General features: G+C 41.5%; 2 protein-coding genes across 3 annotated transcripts; one reads left to right on the top strand and one right to left on the bottom strand.

The window, feature by feature from the left end:
* The first annotated feature begins 1395 nt into the window (after window positions 1-1395).
* si:ch1073-459b3.2 (growth arrest-specific protein 1) lies at window positions 1396-2319 on the top strand. Its single transcript, XM_053315091.1, has one exon. The coding sequence runs from the start codon at window positions 1567-1569 to the stop codon at window positions 2317-2319; it is 753 nt and encodes a 250-aa protein (XP_053171066.1). The 5' UTR covers window positions 1396-1566.
* Window positions 2320-7669: 5350 nt separating this feature from the next.
* ulk3 (unc-51 like kinase 3) lies at window positions 7670-22836 on the bottom strand. Of its 2 annotated transcripts, none has more exons than XM_053323063.1 (17): window positions 22732-22836; window positions 21932-22160; window positions 21484-21624; window positions 21176-21296; window positions 20689-20784; window positions 20167-20310; window positions 19547-19629; window positions 18207-18362; window positions 17872-17977; window positions 17692-17732; window positions 17418-17520; window positions 16995-17059; window positions 16527-16605; window positions 14904-14944; window positions 12253-12300; window positions 10741-10804; window positions 7670-8833 (listed from the first exon to the last, which is right to left on the bottom strand). In XM_053323063.1, the coding sequence occupies exons 2-17, from the start codon at window positions 22034-22036 to the stop codon at window positions 8817-8819; spliced, it is 1410 nt and encodes a 469-aa protein (XP_053179038.1). In that variant the 5' UTR covers window positions 22037-22160; window positions 22732-22836; the 3' UTR covers window positions 7670-8816. The 2 variants fall into 2 exon arrangements, with proteins under 2 accessions (XP_053179038.1, XP_053179045.1); XM_053323070.1 differs by having other exon boundaries at window positions 21932-22074; window positions 22732-22814.
* Between the last annotated feature and the right edge of the window lie 496 nt (window positions 22837-23332).

Consider the following 23332-nt stretch of genomic DNA (forward strand, 5'->3'; position numbering starts at 1 on the left):
CTGAAACTGCTTTGCAAAAAAAAAAAAAAAAAAAAAAAACAAGAAGAAAAAAATCAAGTTACTTACCATTTCAATGGCAGGAAAGCCTGAGCTATTGGTAGTTTTCAAGTGTGGTTTGAAAGGGGATAGCTGTAAAATATATTGATGCTGAAACCCCTCTCTATTGATAGGCCGCAGTGCGTGAACAATCTTCAGCCTGGAAAGACACTGGGCCACTGCATGGCCAATCTGACACAATTGGGGTGAAACGGGCCAGAAAATACTATTCTCTCCCATTCTCCTCTATCAATCGGGGCTTAAAGCTGTGTAGAATGGGAGGCAGGAGCGGGAGAGGGAGGAAAGAGCGACAATTAGCGAGAACCTTTAAGTGAAAACCCTCAACGATGAGGCAGTTATCATAGAGGTTTCCCCCTGCTCTGTTTGTGGCTAAAAAGGAACAGATTTGTTTTTCCGCGCTGAAAGTTGGAGCAGTGAAGTTGCAGATGTGAGCTCCTTGCAAAGGAATGCGTTTTGCAAACCCCCCCCCCCCCCCCCCCCTCTCATGCCTTCCCCCTTCACTTGTGTTTTGCAGTAAGTGAAGAGGGGACCACACAGATCCTGTGTTTCATGCAAGGTAAATTATAAACATTTTCATCCAGCCTATACCGTCATGTTAGTGAGAGGATTTGTGCTCAGAGCTGTGCTGCTGTAGGCCTGGAAATGGGTCCCACGGCTGACTCCTCAATGACGACCAATCGGTGGCCAGGATTGTAAATGAGAGAGAGAGAGAGGGAGAGAGAAGGAGCGAGAGAGAGAGAGAGAGAGTGAGAGAGAGAGGGGGGAAGGAAAACTTTTCTTTCTTTTTTCAGCAGAAGGAGGGGTGTTGTGGGGAAATGCTCGGCGGACCGTGAAGCGTAACAGCAAGAAGAGGGACAAAGACGCACATAGCGGGACTAACTGCGACAGATAGAAACTTCTTCCAACTCATCTTAAAAAAGAAAAACAAACAAAAAAAACATCGGAATGCGCGGAGGGATGATAAAAGTGGTGGAGCTGGGAAGAGAAGTCGAAACAAACAATGGAAAGAAAGATGAGTTCAAGTATACAAAGTGAGTTGCGGACAATAACTGTGGTTTAGAGTGTGCCTTCACTTTGGAGAGCCCCGCGGCGCGTTTCAGTGTCCACTCCGGATCTGCACCGGTGGCATGGAGCGGGCACAGGCTGCTGTTTGGAGCATGGTTACCCACTTTTGAACGGACATAGTACTCGGAATGACTATTTCTGCTCTGTTTCTCTTTTTTGCAACCACGCGTGGTGATTTCCCTGAGTCAGATCCTGACTTCTACTTTTGCACAGCTCACTAAAAGGAGGCAAACTCAATCAACGTGCAACTTTGTGGATAATTTATGAAGGATCAAGTGTTTTTTTTTCTTTTCTTCCCCCGACTGCGTTGATAACAAACTGTTTTCATGTATGGAATATTTATGTTAACTTCAGTTTGTAAGATTCAATGTGTAGCGAAATTGTCCTGATCCTAATGTGCTGGTGGAGAAAGTGCACGTCCTCGGACTAGAACTCCATCCAAGCATGAAATGTTGGTGCAGCGCCCTGGCACTTCTCCCGTGGGTGCTGGTGGCCTTAGATGCCCAGCTAATCTGCTGGCAGGCGCTCCTTCGGTGCCACGACGAGCCCGAGTGCGATCTTGCATACAACCAATATTTAGCAGCTTGTGAAGGTAACATCAGAGGAACGAGGAGGCAATGTCCGAGCCACTGTATCAACGCGCTGATAAGGCTCAATCACACCCGCAGCGGTCCTGACCTGGAGACCTGCGACTGCGCACAGGACTTGGATTGCCTCAGCGCCAAGCGAGCCATAGAGCCGTGCCTCCCCAGGAGACACCCGAGCGATGCCGGGGGGATAGGCTGCATGGAGGCCAGGCAGCGCTGCGAGGAAGACAGCAACTGCCACACCTCCCTCACGGCCTACTTGTCATACTGCGGACAGCTGTTCAATGGTAGGAAATGCTCCTCCAAGTGTAAAGCCACCATTCAGCAGATGCTGTTCATCCCAAATGGCATGCTGCTCAACCGCTGTGTTTGCGATGGGGTAGAGAGGCCTTTCTGTGAAGTGGTCAAGGAGAACATGAGCAAACTTTGCTCCATAGGAGACCACAGTGTTATTTCAGACCAACCTGATACTGATGACATCTATGAGGATGAGGACTATGACCCTAGAAACGACAGAGAGGAGGTGTACACTGATCATTCCTCTGCTGCCCATAAGCTGCCCAGCTTCACAGTGCTCCTGTTGCTTCTTCTGGGATTGATATTGTACTGAGATGATGGCATTTGTTGGATTTATTCACCCCTGTTTAAAACTGCAAGATCAACCTTGGATTCGGTAGGGGTTTAAGTGACTTGCTCAAGGACGCTTCAGCAGGGGACTTGAACCCAGGTCTGCTGGATAAGGAATGATTTTTTCACCGCTGGGCCTCCCTCTGAGCCCATTTTAGTTGCAGGGTGATAGAGCACAGTAGTGATTTGTGTAGGCTTTCCACAACCATACAATTTGCATAGGAATTCTTTTCGATGCACATCTCACTCAGGAAACACGTCTTGATTTGGGATTCAAAGCTTCACGTAGATGGCCTCACAGCACTGCTAAATTTAGGGAACGCCTGTTGCCAATAATGGCAAAAGTACCTCTAAATGATGAGAGGAGGTGAACCAAACCTGACTCTTTTTCAGGGCAAATTTGTTGCAGGGCATTGACATTCTGTGTGCCTTTAAACAGCTCCTGTTTGTTTGGTTTGGTTTGAATGGTACTTGGAGTGTGGCTTTATTAAGACCTTAGACAAACATTGGACCCATCCAGTCTCTGTTTGCTCTGCTCTCCATTTCAGGGGCCTCTGCATTGTTGCAGCAACCACACTTCAAATATTTGTGGACACTGTCAGAGGACAGGCAAGGGTGTGGGATCAAGTACTTAAATTAACTGAAGCGCCTCTCCAGTACTCTGTCTGGGGCCCCTCCCCCCACACAAGATTGTTTTACTGAACTTTTCCTGAGACCACCCCTCCCTTTCCCTTCTTCCTCTCTGCCGCCGGCCCCCTTTCATGCTTTTAAAAGACCCCTGTCTTTATTACTGCTTTCACACTGAAGCGTCAGCCCAGGAAACCTGTCTGCTGCCGTTGTGAACAGGTCAACATATCATACCTGTCCGCACCGCCCCGCTTACGACATCAGCCTACCTGGTCTGACACTGCTCTGCTTTGTTATGTAACAAGATTCTAACATCTTAAGCTACCTACAATTAAACAAACTATGTGATTCAAACAGAAGTTGCAATAAGTGAGCAGGAGCTCCTCAAATAGATACTGGAACACTGCAGCAACAACACAATAATCAGTAACAGCAGCGAGATATTCACTCATTAGAGGAGTCAAACACAGGCTGAATTTATGTTTATCATTCTGTGTCTTACTCTCACACAGTGTTTGTTGAAGGAGAGTGAGTGCGTTGCCAACTAAACCAGAGGTGTAGTAGGATACATGTAGAGTACTTTTAACGTACAGGATTGTCACAAAGTGCTTTATGAATAAAATGCACAACTATGGAAAAAGCTTAAACTATTTTAACAAGAGATTGAATTGCTTCACAAATTCATTTTACAGTTCCTTTCCTCAGAAAACATACTTTGAACAATGTAGTAGTACTGTAATGTTTGTATGCGCACACATTTACATGAGGAGATGCTCTGTATGAAGCAGATAACAGGGCTAATGTTTCCTGTTTTGAAGGTCCACACCAGAAGTCCAGAGATCTGAACCAGCAGTCTTTCAGTCTCACTTCTTGCTGTCTCACATTAAGCTGTTTACTTAAAAGGGAAAGTAAAAAACAATGTTTTTGTTAGTTTTCAGTCACTTGTAATGAAGCTGCCAATGTATGTCTTCGCCACTTGAAATTGTGCCACAACTAATCTTTTTTGTTTTGTTTTGTTATGAATTCTTGGAGAACAATGTTGATAAATGTTAAATTATGAAGCTAGAATATGAAGAATGTGTATATATTTTCAATTATATGCAGTAAAACAAGCCAGCGTCTGGACACGGTTGATGAAATGCATTAAAGACAGTGTAATACACACAAACGTAGCTCAAGATTCTGTCTATGAATCCTCCTGACATGATTTACAGTTTTCAGTGTTTCATCTCATCTTGTGGGAATATAGCAGTAAACACTTCAGAGCAGCGTCTTCCATGTGGGAGGCTGAGTTTTTTAATAAAATGTTCATGAGCTCATGTTGTGTAATGATTTGATTTGTCCACGGAGATCAAGAAAAGAACCAATATGATCAAAAATGTCTGTGGCTAGTCCCCAAAGCCTGATTCAGTCCTACATTTTTTGTTAATTAGATTGTGATGTTCTTACATAAACAGATAGTTATTGGTTCAGGGGAACTTTCATGACCCTGTGAATATGTTTATTGATATGATATTGAAAGAGGAATATGCTTCAGTGGTGCTTGGGTTAACTTTTTAAAGACAGGTTTTCATGTTTCTCTGGTTAGATTTACTTCATAATAAGTTCCACGGCAGTACATTTTAGGTTTCTATATATGGTATTTAAATGCCAAAAAATAGAGCTAATTGTTTAAAAATATCCTTCTGAAGTCGTCAAAGTGACTCCACAGTAAACGGTGCATGTGGCCCTCCTCCACTGTCTAATATTTCAGGGATTAGGTCAGTGTAAGTGAAACCTGGTGAGGAATTTTAAGTGTCTAGTCATTGCATAATACATCCTCGTTAGAGTATACAGACAAATTAGGATTCTGTTTACATTTTAGACTCGAGTTGTAATTAAACCACTGTGACTTTTAAGCTGCTATCAGAAGGAGCTCTACTTCTTCTTTTCAGTATATTCACAATCTCTGCTAATGACCAAAAGTCTGATGAGGCACCGGCAACCATTTGGGGGCTTGTTCCACACTTACTAAGGTATTTACAAGTCATTAACAAACTGTAAAAGAGTCACTTAATGTTAGTGGTAGGCATGAGGTGTACACCAGTTTCCCAAATGTCAGTCACTTTAAAAAAGGTACTAAAGTGCAGAGTGTTAAAGAGAACCCTGTTTGTCTCTTTGGATACTTAATTATTCAACAGTTAGGATAATGAATGATAAGATCAGACATATTTTTCACATTTGTACTTTTCCCTTATTAAAAAAGACAACAACAAAAAAATACATCTGGACGTCACAGCATTGCGTGAGAAAAACACCTACATGTGATGATGAGTAATTAGGAAGTTTGTTACTTGCATTACAGGTGGCAAATTTCAACAACATCCCCAAGCATGGAGAGAACTGCTGCACAGCTTCTACTGATTCTTCATCGACCACAGGAATTCTCGAGCACTTCCAACTATCTGCTGTATCGTAAAAAAGCAGACAGATACAGAAACAAAGTGGCCTCCAGCTACAGTATAGAATGACTCCCTCTAGTTTAGTTACATTGCCTCAGGTCCAATTTTGTCTTAACGATTGCCATGTATCTTAAAGTCCTCCAACACAACCACCCCGCCCCCTTCAAACCATACCCCCCCAAACACCACCCCACCCCGATTCTGGGAGCAATATCAAAACAAACATGAGCAGAGCAGCCTTTGGGTAAGTGGGGGAGTAGAGTGTGTGTGTGTGGGGGGGGGGGAACAAGGGGGTTACAGAGGCAGCACTGTGCTGGAGCCCATTTTCTAAATTATCTTTATTCAACATTTCTCTGAAACAGACCCCCCCCCCCCCCCACTCTCCTGACCCCCACTCTCTCTTCAGTGCTCCAAAGTGGGAGTGACCCTGGGATTTAGGAGGCTCTTGTCTCTGATAGGTACAATGTTCCATTCATGATAGCCATCGAGTCACAGTGAACGGCTGACCTGCTCTCTGTTTTTCAGTGAGTCAAGAGTACCCGCTACCTTCAGGTCTAGAACATAGAGACCTCTCTTTAAATGTGACGTTGATGCCAATATGACTCGACTGCTGTCCCGTTAACAGTATCAACAGAGGGAGAGAGAGAGAGAGAGAGAGAGGGAGAGAGAGGGAGAGAGGTGGGAACCCTGAAGGGGAAAGGGCAATAAGTGGTGTTGTTGGAGCTGCAGAGAAATGGAGGCCAATTAAAGCCACAATGCCGTAGGTCGTGGTTAGTGAGAGGAGACTGGGGAGCGTCTGAGAGGATGGGGTGGTGGGTTGAGGTTTCCATTTTAGATTCCCCCCTTTTTCGGGTTGCATTACTGTCAGGATATTCAATGCACTTTTTGGGGGCAATATAAATTGGCGTTTCTCCCAGAAACAAGCAACGGAGCAAGCGCGGGGGTCAAAAATTGTATCCAAAGTTTTCCTGGCAGCAACATGCTCATGTCATGATTAAAGCGATGAAGCTGAGCCAACACCATGGGCACTGTTAGGCAATTAGAAACCCCCTCCTCCCCTTCTCCCCTGCCCCCCTCTCTTCCCCACAGCACCCAGTGGTTCTCCATCCTGTTGCTCCAGGACTAAGAGCCATGCTGCTTCTCTTTTCTAACCGTACAGTCTGGGAGTCATTTGCACCTGGCATGCCAGGTGAATGTGATTAACCAGATGGTAAAGCAGAAAACAAACATCACTGAATCCTGGTTAGATTTTAAAAAACGCTGGTTAAACTTAAAGCAGCTAGAGCCCCACTTTGTGTTTCACTGCTTTTAGGAGAAGGTGACGTGTTTTTCCCTAAGTCACTGATGATTTTTCCAGGATTTTATCCTCTTTTTTTTTAAGTTAGTATTTTAAAAGGGGTCTTCCAGTGATTTGGCATTGCAATTCAGGAAAAAATGGTAGAAATAAAAGCAGCAGACACCTAAATCCCTGGTCTGTATAAAGAATGGAGCCTACATTTCCTATAATACAACTAAAAAGCATCTCTCCATAGATCCTCCCTGACTGTTAAACTTGCTTTCTGTTTTTCCCCCCACCAGTGTAGATAATCCTGATGACATCACTATGACATCATCAGGATTAAACCATAAGGCTGAGTTCAACTAATCATTGTTAGTAAACTTTTCTTTATGTCTAAAATCAGTGGAGTGCCCCATTAAATCTTATTGGTTGACATTATATTTAATCTTTTTTTCAGTGATTGTGGTGCTGATGCAGAGCTCCACTCCAGGTTACTTTTCTCTTGTCCAGAACCTTCAATGAGTGTTCTGGCTAATTATAATAAAGGCAGTAGTAAGACGCTCAACTACCACTGTACTTTGAGAAGAGCTGGGTCTATCATGCATGGCAGAGGAGCTGTGGGCAACACAAGCAAATAAGATAATCAGCTTTGTGTCATTCCCATAGTCTTTGAGATCTGGAGATTTTCAAATTCAGTTTCGGAAGTTTCCCAGACTTCCATATGAATCATATAATTATCAAATGTCCTTACTTTCCCTGCCTGCCTTCCTCTCTCCTCCCCTTGTGGACATGAGCCAGCTGTTTCTGCAGGGCGGCCTTCCAGATGATGACGATGGCCAGCGACCAGCAGCGTAGCTCCCACGACGGCACATAAATCTTTCCTTCGGTTCTGGACAAAGACGAGCGCTCGCCTCGTGCTGTTGACAAAATGTCTGAAGAAGTTACAGACTAGAGTGACTTCAGAGATTTTATTTTTTACATTTTCATTCAATAAATACAGTACATTATAAAATCACAGCTGTATAAACATTCCAATATAAAATAAAACAACACAGCAGTGTGGAACTCTTGCCAGCAGACATACTTATACTTTACTCCCTTGTCTCCTATTCCAGGTATTTTCTTCAGTTGCCTTATAGTTAAAGCTTTTGGAATATTCAAGCACTTTACCTGTTTGAAATCAAAACAGTCAGTGAAGACCTACAACAGCGAGGATTATCAGCCTGCCACTGGCTGTTAAGCTTTTTACCGTTTCACAGAGGCCTAGTTATGAAGGCTTTGCTTGAGCGCTACAACTCACTATATCCCTCAAATACTCGGCCAGTGCCAAACCTAAGAAAATGCAAGTCTAGTGTAAATAAGGCAGAGGCCGCACCTCTCCAGTTTTCCCCTCATAGTGGTGGAGAGGGCTCCATCAGTGGAGAGAGCATGGTGAGCCTGTGGTTGACCCACAGTAAAGGCAGTGGGGAAGGAGGGATGAGGGAGTATCTGCATGTTTGCAGAAGCCTCAATATAATACATTTAATACTACAGTTGAAAACTGTTGGGACACATATTCACGTCACAGGTCCAATTTTAGTCTATTTTCATGTTTTCACAGTTTTTGGGTGTGCTGCAAATACTTGCTGAATGTCGTGGGCTGAAAACAAAATGTAAAAGTCTCGCTTTAACTCGTTTACCATGACAGTGTGGTATTGTCATACAAGCTGTCCAGCATTTACATATGAATGGCGTGTCAGGAGGAGGGATTTGAGGCTAAGCAGTGCAACAACACAGTGTAAAGAGCAGGGAACTCACTTTCACATTCGCTGGTGTGCAAATACAAAATTTTCAAGAGCAACTTTCAGTATTTTCCTATATTTTTCCCCCTTCAATCCTAATAAACACAAATTGTCTACCTGCCAAATCAACTGATAGAAAAAAAAACTTTCCAGCAACAACCAAAACATTGGCCACATTTGGCAGGCGACTGTAGTTTCCCACCCGGACAGTGTGTGTAGTTGGTTAGGGTGAGGTGTGATGCAGGTTTGATTTGGCCCAGGCAGAAACCTGGTCAGGTGGAGGTTTGGCTCTGTGTACAAACAGACATGCTCTGTGGGGCACCCTAGCTGGTTGCCATGGTACCTGTCGAGCTTACTGCAAACAGCAGGCTGAGAAGACAGAAATGATTGATGTGGGTTAGTTGTGGTGTATATAATAAATTAAATATTAAAAGTTGAGTTCACTAAGCAAACACAGTATCACACTGTGTTGGAATTTACTTTTTTTTGTTCACGTGACATTTCCAATGATACCTTTTAAATCCCAAAGAGGACTGAATCATTTCAGTGATCTGAATATATGAGCATAAATTTCAGAGGAATTCATATAAAATCGTAAATCATACAACTTCCTCTCTTGTCTCCTTCGCTACCTTCCAAATGATAAATCTTTATTTATTGGCATCCTGCTGAGTCTTATCCAACATCATGCAGTATACATGGACTCCCCCTTTGTTCACTATGAGATATTACAATAATGAGGGTAAGAAAACAACTAAACTACCACTACACCTTCATCCTTTCTATGTTAGGTTGATATATTCTCACTATAATACTATAAAACAGGGCTTCTACTGTTGATTATTTTCTCTTGGTGTCTCAAGCATGTATGTAATAGGGGATATCAATATCTAGTCCTACACAACAGATCTCTGTTAACTGATTAGTCATTTGGTCTATAAAATGTCTGGAAATGGTTAAAAATGATCATATTGTCCTTACCAACAGTCCACAATGCAAAGATATTTAGTATCACAGATGACTAACTAAACCAGAACATATTCATGTATGAGAATTTTGACATTTTTTCTTTAAAAAATGACTCAAAATGATTAATTGATTATCAGTATAGTTGGCAATTAATTTTCTTGGCACATAAACTGAAACTTACAGTACTTTGAGCATCACACAAAATACTGCTGCCTTGAAATGTGAGCTTTTGTGCCCTCTTACATTCAAACCTGTCATGCTGATGATGCAGGTGGTGTCAATTTAAGACTGTGATGGGTCAGGGCTTGGGAGGGGAGGGGGGGATTTTATGAGCAGGGCACTAAACCACTGCCTGCAGCGTAATGCCTAAAATGTAAATAGTCTCACGGTTACAGTGTAATAATTCTTAGCAAAACTTTGTCACTAGTCTTGATGTCGTCTACAGTCACCAGACGGACGTGGGCGTTGCTGCGACCCTCTCTTGTACAGCTGCTGTTGGATCAGAGCCAGCTAGTATGGCTGACCATAGTGTGGTTTTATTAAAATAACAGCAGCAGAAAAAGAAACCACGTTCCTCATGAAACTCAAGCAGCCTCTAGAGTCAATGGTGCACTTCCCCCATCCCCATTTTTTAATCCATAATTCCCCAGGAATTTCTTGCTGAGAACAGGATATTGTCTAGGCTTTAGGTATCCACTATCCATCTAGGAGCAGAGACCAGAAAATGCCAGGAATTACAGTATGTGTATATAGGTTGGAACTAGGGAAGTTTAAGTATATTAAAATGTAGTTTATATTAATAAAACAGCTTTTTATATGGTTTAGTAATAAGAATATGTAGTTTATAGCTAGAAAAGTTCCAATACATGAAATAATACTACAATACTGCTTTTTATGTAAATGTCATTTTTTTAGATTTATATAGGCAATGTACACTGACTCTTAGAATATATAAATGGCCAGTTGACATGTCTCTGTGTTAGGAGAGTTGCTTTTTGCTAGCACCAAGCTTCACTTTCACAAGGAAGGCTTTACAAGAGGGCAGAGGACAGAGCGGCCCAGGGCTGCACTGAAATGAAATCAAAGAGCCAGACAGTCCTGCAGGGTGGCCAGCACAGTAAGAGAATGGCTCATATTTTACTAGTGGAAAAAAACCTTCACTGAGAAGACATTTCATTACAACTAATTGTCCCCACCTCCCCACACAAAACCTCTATATAGTCAGTTATCAGTGTGGCTGCAAGCTTCTACAAAGCACAGTGTCATGACCGGAGACACAGTTTATACAACACAGGAGAGAAACTCACAGCTTCTTACGGAGTCTCCAAGAGGTTCTCGATCCAGAGATACATCCCTCTGAGTCTCCTGCATCTGAAAAATAAACACACAGCAGTAATCATCCAAAACCAATAAGCAAACAACTACAAAAAACATATACAGATAAATATAGATAGAGATATGATGTAACTACCTTTATCATTCTATCATTGTATCTTTTAGAAGATAATGAACTATGCAGTACAGAATTGTGGAGCATTAAACTGTTTTTGACCAATTTTTTCGGTGGGCCTGAAATCATGACATGATGAAGTACTGGAGCCATACTTAGCATGACCCCTCCCCTAACAATGTTAAAAAATAGTATTTACCTAAATATAACTCCAGTTCTATCATGGATGTATAATAACAACTGGATATGAGGCAGACGCTCTGCTTTGCTTCCAATTGTGCTTCACGGCCGCTCGCAGCCCACAAAGCATTTTCCCCAAAAACCACCATAACAAGACTGTTGACAGGACACCTCAAAAAGCACGTGGTCAGTTATGACTTTTTATTTTATGAAATTATGATCCATGGAGGATTTATATTTGTAAAACTTTCCTCAAGTTGAAGAAAGCGATTTAAAAATCCTTGACATCATCACAATGTAAAGTCGACCAGCCGAGCGGGAACTTGTGGGCAGGAAGCTAGAAACTTTTTTGGCTCATGCACCAGGCGAGCAATTCTTATTGGATTGAATTGGGTCTGGTATCCAGATCTTGTAATCCATTATGACTTCTATGAGTACACGTGGGGCCCTCTAACTGCAGCCTATAGTTTTCTAACCAGGGTAGTTTTATGAACTAGACAACTGGGATTCACAGTAAACCACTCTTACTGGTGAATGGGGCCCTTTTCACTCAATGAAAGCGCTTAAGGAGTTATTTCAATCACAGCTGAAGCAACCGTTGTTAGGTATGGTCGTTGTTAAAGTGGCACCGACCACTGTCTCTGACTTCAGCATCAGCACCAGCTGTTTGGATAGGAAGTCTCCAGGCAGAGGGAGAGCATTGTGGTGGCTACAATGAAGCCGAGGACTCTTCAGTAGAGAAGTGAGCAACGTTAACAACACTCCATTAAAAAAAGAGACAATTTAACATGTTAACTAGTTGTTTAAGTTACATTTGTACTGAAGTAAGCCTACATTTACCCACAAAATAGGTGCCAAATTAAACAGTTGCTCCTAGCGTTACATTCTTTTTTTTTAAATGCATCCATGTTGCTTATCCAACATCTACAAACAAGTCAACAAGTTATTTTAAATTGTGCGTTTTTATAAAGGGGACTTCGGTATGACTTTGAAACCATATTTTAAACACTTGGCAATTTGTATAATCTTTTCAATTTGTCTGGGTGGTTCAGTGCACATTCTTCTGGCGTGACAAACTCAGAGCACATATTTGTAAGCTTTTGAAACACAATATATTCTGTGTACTGAGTGGCAGATTTTGTCATGCAGTGGTGTATTCTTCAGCTGAATACCTGAAAGAAATGCTTACCTTGATGTGCTTTTTGAGGTACTCAGCCCTGGTCATGAGGCTTTTAATCTGGTAATAGAAACAAAATTCCTATGAACTGGACTGATTAAAATTCACACTTCCAATGCATGTGTTTGCCCCTGTTTTTAACAATGTGTTTTCTCCTCATGCTTTGACAACAGAAGTGATGTTAAAGGTTCCTGAACTGATTTGAGATTATTAGGCCTCCCATGCATTGTGAATATAATGAGATGATTATATTTAGCTTGAATTTTACACATGTGAAAGGGTGAATATTCTTTTAAAAAAAACACATTCATACAAAATGCAAAAATCTGATTTCTAAAAACATTCAGAATCTCTGATATATCATTACATTTTTCTCTTTACTGTTAAATTACCAGATGCATTTTTTGGGCTACGCATGTTTACTGTAAACATACACTGGTTGTTTTTATTTTAAAGGGGCGCTCCGCCAACTTTACACATAAACATCAGTTTTCTAGTCGTGGTTAGTGATGTTCAGCCTGTAAAAACAGCTGTATAATATCCTCTGTGGCTCTGGAGGGAGCTTTGTCAAGACTGAGAAAATGATTCAAGTGACAGCTAGGATTTGGAGAGTACAAATTTATAACCCTCTATTTCAAACTGGGGGACGTCAAGTTTGAAAGACGTGCGTGTATAAAAGTTCTCCAACTTTATGGAAGTGAAATACTAAGAGGAGCTCTTTAAGGGCTTTTAAGAAAACATTTCATATGGTGGACATGTGCAAGTAGTAACTGCTGTCATCATATGCTTGAGGGTGCTCTTTAATGTGGTATTCAGTCCTTTAAGGATCATCAAGGTTCTTGGCTGCACCTCATACCTGGTTGTGTTACTTTCTATATCGCAGTATAAAGTGAGGGCATCACAGCAGCAACATCTGTGGGGTCATAATGATCCGACCTAAACTGATGGCTTCCATAATGTCCCTTAAAAACACCAATCTGTTGCGGTAAATAATCATTGTGACCACAGGTTTTAAGCATCCCGCCCTGACCCCAACCTTACGTAGCCACAGCGCTTTAATCACAACCCCTTTAATCACTGAGTACAATAAATGTGGAAGAAATCTGCATGGGTGAGGACAGTGCACAGGGATGTATTGATAACTTGTTGACGTGACTTTTACTCTACATGCTCTGAAATACAAGCTACAGGACCTACATATGTTCAACCATGACGCTACATGGACATTCATGGTACAGATTACATATGAGAAGCCAGGATATTGAATTACGGCTTTGGAAAGGCTAATGTGTGCTCTACAGTAGATATAAACTCACATGGAGGCCAGTCATGGCATGTGTTGCCTCTTTTGGGTTCTCACATACACACATGCTTTCCATCTAATCCCCCACCCCTGCCTCCCTAATGCTGCGTTAGATTATTACAGCCGCATCTGAATTTACTTAAGACAAGCACCCATAAAACTTCAAATAGGGAGGTCTATGAGGCCCACTCAAACCCCCTTCAACCCCCACTTTGGGTTGTGAAATACTGTTGTCTGTTGTTGGCTCAGTTGCTGGCTAAACAATGCACAAAAACAAAAGCGCTCCGAGTATTAATGGCAGACATGCACAAAAAGCCTTTGCATGTGTTTGCCAAACTACAGTATCAATGCTTGTATTCAGGATCTTGATTCTCAAAAGTTACAGCTAGCAAATTTACTGGACCATCAAAATTTCGGGTTTATTCCAGTATGTTTGGTTAGGTGCCCAAAAGGATGTCGCCTGAAGGAAACTTCTTATTAGCGCACTAAAACAAGAAAACTATTTATTTTATTCATTTATTTCAGAAGAAATAAAAAACATTTTCCTGTCAAAACCAAAAATGTTTTCATCGTGGTCATCACATACTAGTTTTCTCTTCCAGGATACATTGTCTGTTAACTTCAATATCAACTATAATTCAATTAAAGTAAAGGTAATTAAAGTTGCAAACAGTTGCCTATTTACACATCGAACAGACACAGAGCAGTCATGTTTCTGGCTCCATGATGACAGCATGACCAATATTCACACTGCTTTTAGCTCCGTTTTTAAGTCTAAATGAACTCCTGAGAGAAATATCTGGTTGCTAAATGTTCTACCATCGCATGCTTTGTTTTTCACCAGCTAGTCGCTGACTTTTTCTGTCGTCTGTTTAGTTCTAGGCAGGTAGCGTGCAGTTGCTTTATCAGAGCTTCTCTGCTGTAAAAGTTGCCTGCTGCGTCTGAAAATTACACTGATGAGAGCCAGAGCAGTTAAGTTGGGGGTCAACGAGCCAAAACAATGAGCAAAAAAGACATAAAAGCTCTACGTGTGACCCTCCTTTAACATACAAGTCATGTTCATGTGATCCATTGTTGATATAAAACATGTATTACAGCCGCTTTAAGTATCCAATTATAAAGTGGGCAGTGATCTATGTGTATGAAAAAGTAATATAGATGATGGATGACGTTATTTGGGTTCCACTACAGAAAACATGCACATGTGACGATAGGAAGAAGGCTCATGGGTCATATGATGAAGCGACTATTGTTCCCTCAGAGCTAGGTGATCAGTCGAAGGCTCGATGGAGGTGACATATATAGTTGTTCTACCATGAGCAGTCAACCAAAAGGCCCCCCACACCTCCCCCTAACTCACCTCGCCGTGGAGCAGCTCTCTCCTGCGGCCCTGGGGCTCAGCTAGCTCACATAGAGAGAAAGAGAGAGAGAGAGAGAGAAAAAAAAGATACAGAGAATAATGAATAGAGGAAGGGAAAAGAGAGAGAGAGAGTCCACTACCTAATCACCTTGTTTGTTCAACACGGGGTCAACTACTAGATTGGATTTCTCTAGTGTGTAGACTGCTTTAATGTGGGCCAGTGTTTTCACAGTCAGTCATCCTGGAAGGGAAGAGTGACAGCGAGTGCAGAGAGAGGAGGAGGAGGAGGAGGAGGAGGAGGACGGCTCTCTGGTGGCGTGGCATGTTGGGAAGCTGTGCAACAAAGAGCTCTTAGCCAAACAAAGAACCAATGTTTTCTCCCCACAATCCCCCTGGTGGTATCTGCTGTGCCACACAACGAGGCTCTGAGGCGCTGTTGAGGGAGGCTGGTTGGGATGGCATGAGATTGGTTGGAATAGTATATCACATGTTACTGATCTACTGACAGGATGATGGTTGGGCCTAACACACTGGAATAAAAAACTTACACATCCATTCAATTGCTCAGCAGTATTTTTGTAAAGTATCTCTACAGCAACAGCTCAAAACCTCACGAAAAAAAGTTTAGGTTTCGCTCTGATGAAGAGAAAAACCAACCAGCACAAACTAAAAGTACTCTATTTCAAGTATTAAATATTGGGTTTTTTTAAAATTCGAACCCCCGATAGTCCTGGCTAGATGATTCAAGCTCTCGTCTATTAGAGAGATAATAGTTTTTTATTTGTTTCCAGTGTGTAATAACACAAAGAAATGAAGTGTGCTGTTTGAATGGGAACCAGATGGCAGGGTTCTCATACCACACACAGGGCGCTGGCACTGGGTCTCATCCCGGCTCAAAGCCACATCTGGATCACTCTATCCTACCTCTTCCATTAGGCCAATCTCCCAGATGAGCTCATGAGCCCGGCCTAATGGAACACCAGGCCACAGACAAAGTTACTGGAGTCTCCTCTGTAGTTCCTCCGTCTGTTTGTCTGACGCTTATTAAGTGTCCCCTCTCTCTGTCAGTTTGACTTTCGCTCTCTCTGTCGAGATCACTTTCTCCAAAGTTATTTTCCATTTCACGGAGACTTTCGGAGAGTGCTTTGATATCCATCTCCGTTCGAGGCTCTCTGAATATTAGAGTCTGTCTCTCTCTTGCTGGTCAAGTCTCTTAAAGTAAAGTTGTATCTCTACTGTCTCTCTCTCTCTCTCCTGGGGTTTTTCATTTTCTCTATCCAGCCATCTTTTCACATGTCTCAGTGTCTGGTTCCGCTCTCAACTCTAAATAAATGTCTCTCCTAGTCTGTTCATTGTACACACTCTCTACATCACGTTATGTGGCTTTATGCCCATCTGTCTTTCGAGAAGGAGTTTCCTCAAAGTATCTCTTATTCTGTTTCTTTAATAACAAATGTGCACACACACACTCAGCAGCTACCGTCTGAAGTATGAGAGACTACAATATGGTTTAAATTTCTTCCTCAATAACAAACTATACTGCTGAGGTACCCTTGACCAAAAGACAAAACAGGATTATTGTATAAAGTGATTTTTTTAATGGAAAGAAATAAGCTTGTCTACCTGCAAGCACCAACAGGAGTTCTCCTAAGCACTGCTGGTACACATCCAGAGCCTCATGATCATCCACTCCGCTCTCCTCCTATAATGAAAGGCAACACATTGTTTTACATCTGACTACACCAACACTTCATTCTGGGACTAGCATAATTATACTCATTCATTATACTAAATCTGTTAGCACTGCAATGTTTGTTAATTCCTTCTTGTTCACTCTTAATTTTTTTTTTTTTTGGATTGTTAACAGCAGAGACCCACAAATATGTGAAAGTTTGCATGACTAACGTGACGTCAGACGAGCGAAACCACAAAGTAGATGTTTTTGGTTCACCAGTGATCTTCACAGATGTGGTTTGGAAAGTAATCTATGTGAGAGGAGTGGGTTTGTATTCTGCTAGTTGTGTTGGTTTTTTTTGGGTTTTTTTCAACCAGCCTTTGTGTGTCTCACTTCCACCAGTAGCCCAATCTAACCTTAGCAATGGCGGTAGAGGCTATATTCAGAGCAGTCAGCAGCCGCGGTTGGTCCCGAGACATTTCTGTAGTAGAAGGAAAGGGAAAAGACTACTTTAAGTGCTACTATATCAATTTAAATGCACAATAAATAATGGAAATACGCAGAACTGTGTAACAGGCATCTCCCTAGCAGTATCTTAAATTTCAAGCATTGTAGACCTCAGATATATTGATTTCTTTAAGATTTCATGGCCATTTTGACCATTACCTCTGGTGCAGGAATTTAAAACTAGGGTTTTATTAACCATGATTTTTTTATTTTTTGGGGAAAAAATGTCAATATATCTTGTTGTGAAGTTGTCCTGTCATACAGCTCCTGACCAGACAAGCCTGATACCTGCATGCAGTGGCCCCACCTCTACACTGAGCTGTGTTTTTTACCTCGGAGGATATCCCTGGAGGTTCGGGCCTCCTCAAAGCTCAGTCTGTTGTCTGAGGCCACCAGGGCTTTGAGTTCCTCCGCTCTGGACACATACTGGCTGACCTGCAGGAAGTCCTCTTACATTGACTCAACTTAATCATGTCAACCACACCATATGCTCTCCATGCACACCATATGGTATTAATAGAGAATTCATACCAAGTAAAAAAAAAGAAAGAAATTGAAAATAGAAAGTAATCCAACTGTGAATGAAGGGAGTGTTTTGAGGCCTACCTTCTGCCTGAGGGCATCTTTACGTTGTCGGTCTGTCTCGTCTGGGGTGGGCAGAGAGAAGACATGTTTTGGTTTTACATTAAATGAGTTTACTTTGCCGGTTTGTTCTGGTGGAACAAATGCAGTACGCTGTTGAAGGGCTTAAGGCACAGATGCTATATGAGAGGTTGTTGCTCTTACAGTGAATAGCAGGAACAAAGTGCTCAAGGGCGCTGCAGTAAAAAGACAGGGCAGCGGTTCTCTCCCCGTTCTGGTCCTTCTGAACAGCCTGCATGACCAGCGCTTTCTGCAAAAAAAGAAACAGAAACTGGCATCACTGAAGCTGACCTACTGCAACTATCCACTGTTTCTGCATGCATGCAGACTCAAATGTGAACGCACATGTGAGGCAGGAATGAACGCAAACCAACAAGCACAAGTGTACATATGCTCAGTCAATCAAACATTATTAACGGGCATCTAGAGTAGAAACACACATGCCAAAACATATTTCCTCTTTCTTCTTATTCTCTTACCGCTTTCCCAAGGCTCTCTGCACTTGGCATGTGCTCCAAATCCACAAAGGGGTGGGTGAAAAACTCTGCAAAGGTGATCCGGGCATCTGGATTTCTCTCCAGCAGCCGCAACAGAAGGTCCCTGCAGTCCTTGGATACCCTGGCCCCTGGAGGGAGCTGATGCACAAAACACGGCCTTATTATGTTGCACTCAATCCACAGGACAATCCAGTTGAAAGGACAGCAGATTGTTGCCAAAGACCATCTAGTCTCACATCACTACTTTTTATCAAAAGATGACCTTAAAACTCTGTACGTGAATCTTTGGGTAATTGACCATGTGCTAATGCAGTCCATTAGTTTGAAACAAGAATGCAAGTGTTTTGAAAGCCTTTCATCATTTTAAGTACAGTTAGTCTCTTTGGTGGATACAACGGTAATAAAAATGTGGTTTGTGTATGCAGCAGGCAAATCAGGACAGTTATTTTAAATACTAACATCAGTTATTATTTCTCGCTGACATATTAAAAAACAAGGAAGAGAAAAACTCTTTGACATATTTAAACATACAATTATAAAAACATTTGCATATTGTGTTTCCAAATAAATCATTATTTAACAAGCCTTGTTTCAGCCCCATTCCCAGTCCTTGAGTAGACAAAGAGTACAGTATACTGGGTATATTGGGAAAGTATGCCACCTAGTGTTTTAATAGTTAACATTCACAAATACAGTGTGAAAAAAAACCCAGTTCATGCCTTGGTAACACTGCTGTACTGACACTTTCTGGGAGAATGAATGCATGACTCATTATACTCTTCTACAGGTTTACACTATTCATATTAGAAATCACACTTGTCATCTGCACAACACATGCATGCATCAAAATTAGGGCCCGACCCATACTGGATTTTTGTTGCCAATGCAAACACTGATATTAGGCAGTAAAATAAATCTGATATTGATATTTCATCTGATAATACATAAACACACTTTTTTTTTTGAAATGATCCCTCATATGTGGTTATCAAACAGTGTAATGAAACAGTAAACTTCACTGAGAATAACTATTTTTACAAAAAATCAGAACAAAAAAAAAAGTATGATATACCTTTACAAGATTAAACAAAATATCGGCACATATTGGACAATATATTCGCCGACAAGAATACATCTATGATAGGACAATACCTGCTGATAATATCAGCTGACCAATTTATCAGTCAGGATCTAATCAAAGTATGTAGCACAATGTAGCACAATGTAGCTCTGTTTTAGAGCACCAGTGCAATCAGTCATAGCTGTCTGTCTCAGTCCAGCACATTCACTAATGAGGAGCTCATTGGTTGCTCAGCACTTACCTCGATACGTTGGCTACTCCGGATCTTATCCTCTAATTCAGCGTATGACCTTGATGCGAACGGTGCCCGCCCAAACAGAGCCTCTGTATGCATACAAACAATGTTGAGTAGATTATTACAAAGGGATCATCTGCAGTCATTACAGAGTGCTTAATAATGAAAACTAAGTCTAAGATGTGCTATTAGACAGGACATAAATGATGGATGGATCAAAAGCAGGTGTCTTCACAAATAAATAGACATATTATGGTTTATGAATTGTTTGTTACTTTATCATTCTTGTAATAATTGGTAGTATCATTATTATTATTATCATTATTATTATTATTATTATTAATAATAATCTACTTAACACTGATCATATCCATATTGGCATAAACTAGAGGAGCTTATAAGTGAAGTCTAGTGGAGTCTGCATCACAAGCCATCCCTCTTGCAGACTTGATAAACTGTGGATTTGGACAGCTCTCAGGAGGATTTCAGGAGAAAATACCTGTTAAGTCCATGAGTCAGGGGAAGGTCAGACATTTTGATCAAGCCTAGCAGATGACCTGATGCACTCTGTAATTCATGTTGACAATATACCACATTTAAAAGAAAAATGAAGATCAAGTACTCACCATAGAGAATGACTCCTACTGACCAGAGATCCACCCTGGAGTCGTACTGCCGCCTGCAGACCATCTCAGGAGCCATGTAGAGAGGAGAGCCTCTCAGGACACACTGCTCATCCCATGGTGACATGTACTGGGCAAAGCCAAAATCTGACCAGAAATTTAAAAAATGTAAACAATAGATCCCAGAAAAGTCTCAGAAAATATATTCCTCCTGAAACAACCTAACCCCCCCTGCTCAGCTCTATTAACTGACATGTTTTTTTTAAGTGAAGAGTGTACAAGCAGGTGTTGCCTCCATACAGTTTAAGAACCCTTTAAAATAATGTTAATATAACATGAATGAGCAAATGTGGCCTATGCAACAAAAACATTCACTCTCTTGCCCTGCAGACATAGCAGCACAATAGTGTAACAGTGACTCAGTTCTCCTAGTTTCTGACTCATAGTTATAAAAATATCTCAATCATATGTGAATCAATGCATGCTTACATGCTGGTGTGAGTGTGTGAGGGGGCATGAGATTACCTGCCAGTTTGAGGACAGAACCGCTGAGCAGGATATTCTGTGGTTTCAAGTCCAGGTGTGAAATGTTTCGCTCATGAAGAAACTGGAGGGCGCAGGCTGTTTATACACACACAAACCAGTATACACATACAGAATGAGGGAAAAAAACCCATTACAAATAATCATGATAATAATCTAATACATGTTCTATACTTTTCCCAGACATACGTAGCTACCTTGACTGTAATTTCCTCAAACGGTGGGTTTGTACCAATTTTCCAAATAATTCACAGGTGTACATAGCTGAAAAAAGTGTCACAATTCACAAAATAAATACTAAATAAAGATGGAAAAGTATACAATGTAGCTGTTGACATGTAACCAAAACTAGTAGTCACTGCGAGTCAAACCTTTGTTTTCTTTCTAAAAGTATGGCCTGCCTATCAACGTCAAAGTCAGCAAGAAGATATTTGAAACCAGGTTTTAACCAGGTCTGGCAATGACTCACTTATCTGCTGCAGGAAACGGTGAGCCACTCTCTCAGGTAAGATCCTGCGACTCCGGATGAAGCGGGAAAGATCTCCTCCAGAACACCATTCCAAGATCAGATAAATGTTTTCAGCATCCCACTGAAGGAGGAGACGACACAGGGAGAAAAGATGACTTCAGATTCACGCGATTTGCTCTCAACATTGTTTAAAAATACAGATTATAGCTTCATCCTGTCCTATGGCCTAGAAAAATACATTTAGGTAAACTCTTAATCACATCCCTTTTATAAGCTACATCTGATTTAAAAGCTATAGATGAGCTTACCAGAAAGTCTTTGAGCTGGACTATATGAGGGTGACGCACAGTCTTGAGGATTTCAATCTCTGTGAGCAGGTTCTCTGTAGAGGCCTTATTTAGGGTCTTCTTTGCAACCACTTTCACCGCCACCACTTCTCTACTGTCTCCCTGTAACGTGACAGTGAAGAACATGGACTCCCTTTTGCTTTCATTTTTGACTGAAAAACCACGATGAGCCTCGATGGTTACTGCAACTATATTAAATCTAGCAAAGCAACAGACAAAATTGTGAGAGCAGAAAGCACTTTTATTAATGGCTAATAAGTTTCACATTAACTTATTAAGTAAGGTGAACAAAGCTCAGTAAAGTAACAGGAACATCACTACTCAGCAGCTTTGGTCTGATTAGAAAAATGAATGTTGTAGGTGTTTTTTGACTTCCTTGATGTTTTGACTGTCACCTCCACAAACTCACCTTCCTGTAGGCTTTGTAAACTGTAGCGTAGGTGCCACTGCCCAGCCGCTCTGTGAGGATGAAGTCAGCCAGTTTTGGAGGGGCAAAGCTGGAGGACGAAGCCATGCTGACAACAGCATCAACGTTTCCCAAGCAGGTCTGGGCTTCAATGTATCAACAATATGCAATTCATTTAAAGTAAATGGCCTGATCTTCAGCTTCCCACAGTGAGGTTAGAGGTCAGGTCCAGCTGCAGAACAATAATGTTAACTTTAGTCCTAATACCTCTATTATTACACACACGCCAGTTATTTCATTTTTTTCCCAAGTACACCAGAGTGTCAGTCTGTAACTTACAGTTTTACTGTATCATACATTCTGATAAACACCACACAAGCTTAGCTACACACCTTGTCAAATTTCAGGATCTTAATGGTTTATTTTACTACAATGACAGCTTTTGATGAGGAGTAAAAGTTAGAATAAAAGGTGAATAAAATCAACAAGCTGTCTAACCTAGTTTATTGTTTGTGTCGCTTGGTGTGCCCTGAATACACACCACATTTCACACAGGCTCTGAAAAGGTTTTGAAGCGTGTTTGTCTTCCTTAATAAGCAGAGGAACTGTAAACTGCCAGTTTATGAACCTGAATTTGGTTGAACACAGCTTCAGAAGGTAGCCACTCAAGTTGTAGTTAAAGTAGAGAGTTAGCTCAAATGTAAACATGACTGTATGTGTTAGCCAGGAATAAAGCTAAAGTAGGCTAGTTAGACTGCTCTGCGTTCATTAAATAAACAGAGGTGTGAAAACTGCTGACTTACCTGACGGCTAACAAATCCACTCTTCACATGAATGACGTCAATGTTTAATAGTTACTTTGGTATTGCTCGTACGCCTCACTGCATCATATTCTTCTTCTACTCTCATTTTACTGGAGAAACTAAAATAACTTAAAGGTCCATACCGCCACCTACAGTACAAGACTGTGGAACATCATGTCATTTTACCCTATTTCTTCAGTTTAACCCACTAACTCTGTGTCACTTAGGAAAGTAAAGAGTGCCTTCCTGGTGATTATTGCCCCTGTCATTTCACTTCTGCTCCCAGTCTTCCCTTCAGATCAGTATGCTCTCACTCTCACACGAGATATTGTTTTCCTAGGATGGCGAAATCGTAACCTGTCCTACTCTGTCTCTGATTGGCTTGCCCTGATATTCTTGCCGATTTCCTAACCACTCCCACTCCACATGCCTGAACCTGACCAACCCAACCAATGAAGGCAACGAGTACCAGCCAATCAGAAGCATGGTAGGGCGGATCATGACTTCGCCGTACTAGGAAAATAAAGTGGTGTCAACATCGCTGTGACCCGCTGATGTAAAAAAAAAAAAGTATAAGAAAACATGCTACTGCCACCTGGCG

This window comes from Scomber japonicus, chromosome 1, assembly GCF_027409825.1.
Source record: "Scomber japonicus isolate fScoJap1 chromosome 1, fScoJap1.pri, whole genome shotgun sequence".
NCBI lineage: Eukaryota > Metazoa > Chordata > Actinopteri > Scombriformes > Scombridae > Scomber > Scomber japonicus.

Coding starts and splice junctions, on each gene's coding strand:
- si:ch1073-459b3.2 (XM_053315091.1), top strand. CDS start 1,567: ATGAAATGTTGGTGCAGCGCCCTGGCACTTCTCCCGTGGGTGCTGGTG.
- ulk3 (XM_053323063.1), bottom strand. CDS start 22,036: ATGGCTTCGTCCTCCAGCTTTGCCCCTCCAAAACTGGCTGACTTCATC. Junction 18,363..19,546: donor GGAGTAGCCAACGTATCGAG/GTAAGTGCTGAG, acceptor TTTGTGCATCAG/CTCCCTCCAGGGGCCAGGGT. Junction 17,060..17,417: donor CTCCAGGGATATCCTCCGAG/GTAAAAAACACA, acceptor CTTCTACTACAG/AAATGTCTCGGGACCAACCG.